We start from the raw sequence: 6,500 nt of genomic DNA on the forward strand, positions 1-6,500 counted from the left end.
GTTGACATCATTGGATTATAGCGGGTATCTTTCCAGAGGACGGTCCCATCGGGTTGTAGCAGGTATCTCCCCGGTTATTAGGATTTTGGGTTGGTGAGTTTGTTGAGGGCGACACCTACGGGTTAGCCAAGAGATTGGGTAAAGAAATTGTGATTCTGCATTCATCATGAGCAATATATCGAGCATCGCATTTTATATTGTTCAGGCATATTAGTTGCATTTGTTAGTTGGTTACTTTCTTTCCTCTATTCTATTATGCCTGATTAGACCTAGTGGGATAGTCGGCGTGGTTGGTTGCCGAACCCACTGGGAACTTTGTTGTAGTTCTCACACCCCTATTTCCATAGAGCCTGGGCCGAGCGAGCCGGCTGACGATCGCGGTAAGGGCATCGCGCCCTAGTTAGAGATCTCTCGAGTGGTTATCATTTTGTAGTCGCGTACCCTCTACTTATATATCATCTTTTGTATCTTGATGGTTATACTATTATGAACATGTTAAATGAGTGATGTAAAAGAGTTTATGTTTAAATGCAAGAATTTATATTTGAGATCATGCGATGTAAAAGAGAAGAAATGATGCAAAATTGTAATTGATTTCCTAAGTGTAGTTTATTACTTTCACTATTGGTTATTGCTTGCCCTCGTGCAAGCCACTGTGTATACTTTCGCTTATGCAAACTTTATACTCTATCTGTACCTGTTGTTGAGCCTTAGGCGGACAGGGGAGGCTCTGTCCATTCGGTGTCTGTTTGACGCTCTCGAACCGGCCAAAAGGATCGAATTCGGGGCGTGACACTTAGGGTCTAGTCGATCTTTTGCTCTGGCACATATATCTAGAGTGGAAGTCAAATCAAGTTCGACTAGTTCTAACACGTATACTTAGAGTCTAGTCAATCTTTTGCTCTAGCATATCTATTTAGAATGAAATCCATTTCCAACCGAGCTCTAATACATATACTTAGAGCTCATTGAAATTAAATCCGACGAACCCTAGCACAATACCTTAGGGCTTAGTCAGATTCTCACTCTGGCATATATAACTAGAGTGAAAAATATATTAAACTCGGTTAATCCTGATACATACACTCAGCTTCTGTTTGGTATGGGGTTAAGGGGTGGGATAACCCCTTAACCCCATACTTAATCCCAAACACCCATATTTTGGGGTGGGGTTAACAAACCCCACCCCAAAAGGGGTTAAGCGGGGATTAGGCCTCAGGGTAGGGTTTGTTAACCGCCCCCCACCCCCTCTTCACGGGTTTGGCATTACCCTCGCATCACTCCCAACGCACTACTGTAGCTCCTCCCCCAACCTCCTAACTCCTTCTTCCCTAATTTCCTCTCACAGCCGCTGCTCCCATCAACCTCATCGCTGCGGGTTGGACGGCGTTGTGTACGCCCGAACCGACAACTCCCTACTTCACCTCCTCACCGTCGGTCGCAGGCCATTCACTGCCGGTTGTAAGGGTTTCGGCAAGCCCGAAAATCCGAAGCCCGTTTCACGTCGCCGTTGCTCGTAAAGCCTTCACTAACGACGGTACCGCTTCTTCCTTTCTTCTCCTTGTTCCGGGTTGCATCACACTCCTGGATTGGGTAGATCTGGGTAGATCTGAGCTGCCTTCACCTCTAATTTGGGGGTTTTGTTTGTTCCGCTCTCCTCTTGTTCATCTTCTTCCTCCGAACGCCGAATCCCTCCCTCTTCTTCCAACGAACGCCGAAACTGCTCCTCGGTTGCCGCGGGTTGGACGGGCTTGCGTTCGGCCAAAGCAAGTCCTCCCTGCTTGACTTCGTCGCCGTCGGTCGCAAGGGCGTCCGGCCGAAGGAAGTCCTCGGTCGCCGAAAATCCGAAGACCTCCTAATCATCGCCGTTGCTCGTAAACCCTTCATTGTTGGTCGCCGGTTGTAAGGGCTTCGTGCTTTGTGTTGCCGCATTATTTGCTCTCTCCTTGCTTTGGCCGAACCCTGTCTTTGGGCCTTCATTGGCCGAGGTTGGCCGAGGTTCGCGGAGCTTGCCCTCTGGTTCTTTATTGTTGCTCCCCTGCTGTGCGCTTGGTCTGTGTGCTACTATCAGGTCTGAAAAATTTTTTGATATTTTACCTAGCTGCAATATGAATGCCGAGATTTAGGATTATATATTTGCATGATGGTTGCGCATATGCCGATGATGAATATTGGTAGATCTAATCCAACTTATGAATGTTCGGTTTATGTTGAACATTGGTATGCTATTATTATTGAATTATTTGGTGTTATGAAAGATTTGCGGTTGACAAGGTTTAGTTTATGTATAAAATTGCCATGTCATTGTTGTGCACAGACTGTTGATTAAGATAGCTTGGTAATATGATAGACACAAATAAAGGTTTACAAGTCGTGGTTCGGCGATGATGAAGGTTTGCAATTAACATAAGATGGATGGCATCGATTGTAAAATCTTTGCAACCCCATGTTAGTTGGAAACCACTTGAGCCAACAGTTGGAACGAACCACCTATCTGTGATTACCTTGCTCATTTATCAAATCTATTGCATGTAACTGCTAATTTATTGTCTAGGCTATGCCATTGTGTGTAAATGTGTAGTCTCTATTGCATTACTTATATTGTAGGCAATGCTAATACATTATCTTATTTCGCATGTACTTTATCTCGCCATTGAAATTGCATGTAAATGGTACAGTGTATTGAACTCATATTCATGCATCCATCATGCACTTGTTGATTATTAACTACAGATGCGTCCCTTCAAAAAAGTTTCAAAGTCCAAACAAAAGCAAAGTGGGTTGGCAGATAACTCACCTAATGAGGCTAGCGGTGGTATTCGTATTGATACAAGAACAAGGAGTCAAAATTGGAGCAACATGTTGGATGCACAATTGTTGGGGCTGATGAGAGATGAACATATATTTGGTAATTGCGTAAATGGATCATTCATTCCGATTGCTTGGAAGCGGATGGTAAATGATTTCAACAGTCGAAACAATTTGAACCTAACAAAGACACAATTGAAGAATCGATTTAAAGTGTTAAAAAAAACTTTCAATTTATACTATTCTCTTGCCAATAAGAGCGGGTGGGGATGGAACTCTGACTTGCACATTCCCACACCTGGTGACGCAAGAATCTGGGATTCTGTAATAGCGGTAATTATAATTTCTTTTATAATAGCGTCACTCTGTTATTAAGACATGTACATTATATGATAGTATTAAATTGTTAATATTATTTCTTCAGGAGAACCCGGCGTACGCCAGGTGTAGGGATAAGCCCTTTCCCGCCTACGATGATATGGAATTTCTTACCCAAAATACAACTGCGACAGGAAGATATGCATTTACAAGTGCTGTGGAGCTTCCCCCTATAATTGAAAGCTCTTCTGGGTCATCCCCTGGTGAGGATGATACTATTGCTGGCATTGGAATGGCAGCTTGTAATCTCTCATCGGAGCCATTTGAAGCAGGGGCATCTGGGTGCGCTAGATATTCTAACTGTGATGAAGCAAATACGTCACGCTCCCCAAGCCCTCCCGTGATGCCTACAACTGGTGAAAGTGGTTCTGGTCATAGCTCTGGTAGTAAAAGAGCTCGTTCTCCAGAGCCTAGCAATAAGCAAGCACAAACGGCATCTACATCTAGGGGACGAAAAAAGAAAGTAGATGCCCGGACTTCTGCTTTCCTTGACATCGCGGAGCAGGGTAAGGAAAAGCTTGGTTGGGTGCGGCAACTATGTCAGCTAGAGCTGAGCAAGAGCACTGATATGCCATCGCAGAACAAATGCACGCAACGAGTGTATGGGATGACGGGGTTAAGTGATGTTGATATCTTAGTTCTCTGTGATGCGTTTAAGGAAGAGAAGAATCGCAATGCTTTCATGTCATTGAATGACAAGCATGCAAGAAAGTGGGTTGAGCGAGAAATTGCGCAGCAAAATCTATACTATAGGCCGTCATTTTCCGGGAGTTAGACAAATGGCGTATTGGTAGTTCTTCTTTATCGTACCTCGACCTATATTGCGTGTGGACGTGCATATTTTCTAGCTTGTGGTGGTATTGGTAGTTCGTCTTTATCTGAGCTTTGCATAGTTTCTACCATATGCTGGTGACTCTTGATTGTATGACGCTTTGATTTATGTTTCCTCTACTCTTATTAGCTTTGCATATTTTTCTGCTGTTGGAAGATTATGATATGTTTGCGCCATATATATTGCCTCTCGCTATAGTTATATGTTCGTGTGTATTTATTTATTTTTGTTATTTATTATTAAGTGCTGATTTAATCGCTATTTACAACAGTTGCAATTAGAAAGACATTAATGGCGAACCCACTATACAAAAGAATTTTTTCTTCAGCGACTATATCCACCATTATGACAATATTAGATGACGATGATGAATCTATCGAGGCTATGATGCTACTTGAGTTAGAATCTGAACTAGTTGCAAATAGAGTACCCAGACAAAGGTGTCGGACTCGGCCGTTTACCGGACATCAAATGTTGTGTGATATCTTATCTGGTCATCATGAACGTTGCTGCCATCACTTTCGTATGAGTGTAACTACATTTATTGCACTCCGCGATGCTTTAGTCGAGAGGGGGTTAATAAGTAGCACAAGAAATATGACTGCTGATGAGCAGTTAGGCATATTTCTATATGGCGTAGGGCATGGCGTGGCAAACCGAATATTGGCGGAAACATTCCAACATTCCGGAGAAACCATCAGTAGGCATTTTAACAATGTACTACGCGGCATTGTGAGGCTAAAAGATGACTACATAATGTTGCCGTCAAGTAATGCTGCCGTGCATCCAAGAATTCGGGATAATCCAAATTTTCATCCTTTCAAGGTAACCATACACACTTATACGTATAATACATTGGTGTATAAATAAAATTTATTACTAATGTTTTTATCTTTTCTTTTGTAAACTGTAGAATGCTATTGGTGCGATCGACGGAACACATATTCCAGTAGTGGTCGAAAGGAGTAAACAAGCACCATTTCGATGTCGAAAAGGGTTCACCTCACAAAATATGATGGCTGCGGTGTCATTTGATCTTAATTTTTTATTTGTATGCACAGGATGGGAAGGCTCTGCTGCCGATATGAGAGTACTTCGATGGGCATGCGAAAGAGGTGGTTTCGTTGTTCCCGAAGGTAGTGTTGCTAATAAATTTTTTGTTAGATTTAAATATATATGAACACTATTGTAGATAAGTTTTTTATACTAATGACATATGGTTATTATATTATTTGCAGGCAAGTATTACTTAGTAGACTCGGGATATGCAAATACTGAAAAATTTCTTGCACCCTATAGAGGAGAGCGTTACCATATTAGTCAGTTTGACGCAAGCACACGGGCCCGCGTTCATCGAAATCCACGAGATTTGTATAACCACCGGCATGCTCAATTAAGGAATGTGGTTGAGAGGATATTTGGCATTTTGAAGAAGCGTTTCAAAATTCTAAATGTAGCAACACCGTTTTCGTATAAAGTTCAATGCTTGATTGCTATGGCATGTTGTATAATACATAACTTCATTCGTCGTCACCAAGCAAATGATAACATTTTTTCTGATGAGGGTGCAGATGAACAGGACGCTGAAAATGAAGGTGGAGTAGCCGATTTAGTGAGAGTAATTGAGGACTCCCAAAATGGTGAGGATCTACGTGCTAATATTACAAATCAATTGTGGAACACTAGAATATAATTTTATATAAATTAGATAATTGTATTGATATTTGGTAGAATTGAGTGTAGTGGTTATATTGTTATTTGACAATTGTAAGATGATGATGTATGAGATGGATATGCTTTGTAATACTTGCTTATTTATGCCTGTTATGGAATATGTATTAATGTTATATATTGTGATGATATTTTCTGCGTTGAATATTGGTAGGTAGATATGTTGGTAGATATTCTAATTTTTTTACTCTGTTATATATTTGTACTCTTTCAAAATGTTTTGGTTGTATATGTTTTTATTTTTGATTCAATATGTTGTTATCTTTGTAAATGTTCGTTGATGTGCAGATCAACTTGATGTACATAAATATTTCTGAATTATTACTGATATTCGAATAGCAATGCAAAGTTTGAAAGATCGGAATAAATCGGATTTGAAAACGCCTAACGATACTCAACTTCACTAGGGGCTAAATTTGAAAGGTTGAAAATTAGTATTTTTGGAGGGTAAAATGATATTATAACTAAAATATTAATTGTAGTTCAGGAAATACTATTGTGAGTGAAATTTATAAATATGACAATTTTAATATTGTTGTTTGAAAATTTGAGGAATTTTCAAAATTACAAAAGAGTAGTGAAAAATAATTTTTGATACACAATTACGCAAAAATTTATATAATTTTAAGCCTCATTATCCTTCTTTATCAATCATTATCTTTTTATCCCACCTACTCCAACCAATCATTATCCTTCTTTATCAATCATTATCTTCTTATCCCACCTACTCCAACCCCACCTACTCCAACCA

The 6,500-nt window shown here is 40.4% G+C and overlaps 1 protein-coding gene across 1 annotated transcript; it reads left to right on the forward strand.

Moving 5' to 3' along the window:
• On the forward strand, nt 4,564–5,913 carry LOC109714404. The gene is made up of 3 exons (XM_020239016.1): nt 4,564–4,843; nt 4,932–5,154; nt 5,257–5,913. The coding sequence occupies exons 1-3, from the start codon at nt 4,616–4,618 to the stop codon at nt 5,709–5,711; spliced, it is 906 nt and encodes a 301-aa protein (XP_020094605.1). The 5' UTR covers nt 4,564–4,615; the 3' UTR covers nt 5,712–5,913.

Source organism: Ananas comosus, linkage group 8 (assembly GCF_001540865.1).
Source record: "Ananas comosus cultivar F153 linkage group 8, ASM154086v1, whole genome shotgun sequence".
Lineage (NCBI taxonomy): Eukaryota > Viridiplantae > Streptophyta > Magnoliopsida > Poales > Bromeliaceae > Ananas > Ananas comosus.

Bases quoted from the DNA above. Each gene is read 5' to 3' on its own strand.
- LOC109714404 (XM_020239016.1), top strand. From the start codon at position 4,616: ATGACTGCTGATGAGCAGTTAGGCATATTTCTATATGGCGTAGGGCAT. The intron at 4,844-4,931 runs GTAACCATACAC...TGTAAACTGTAG, and splicing joins CAAATTTTCATCCTTTCAAG to AATGCTATTGGTGCGATCGA. The intron at 5,155-5,256 runs GTAGTGTTGCTA...TATTATTTGCAG, and splicing joins TGGTTTCGTTGTTCCCGAAG to GCAAGTATTACTTAGTAGAC.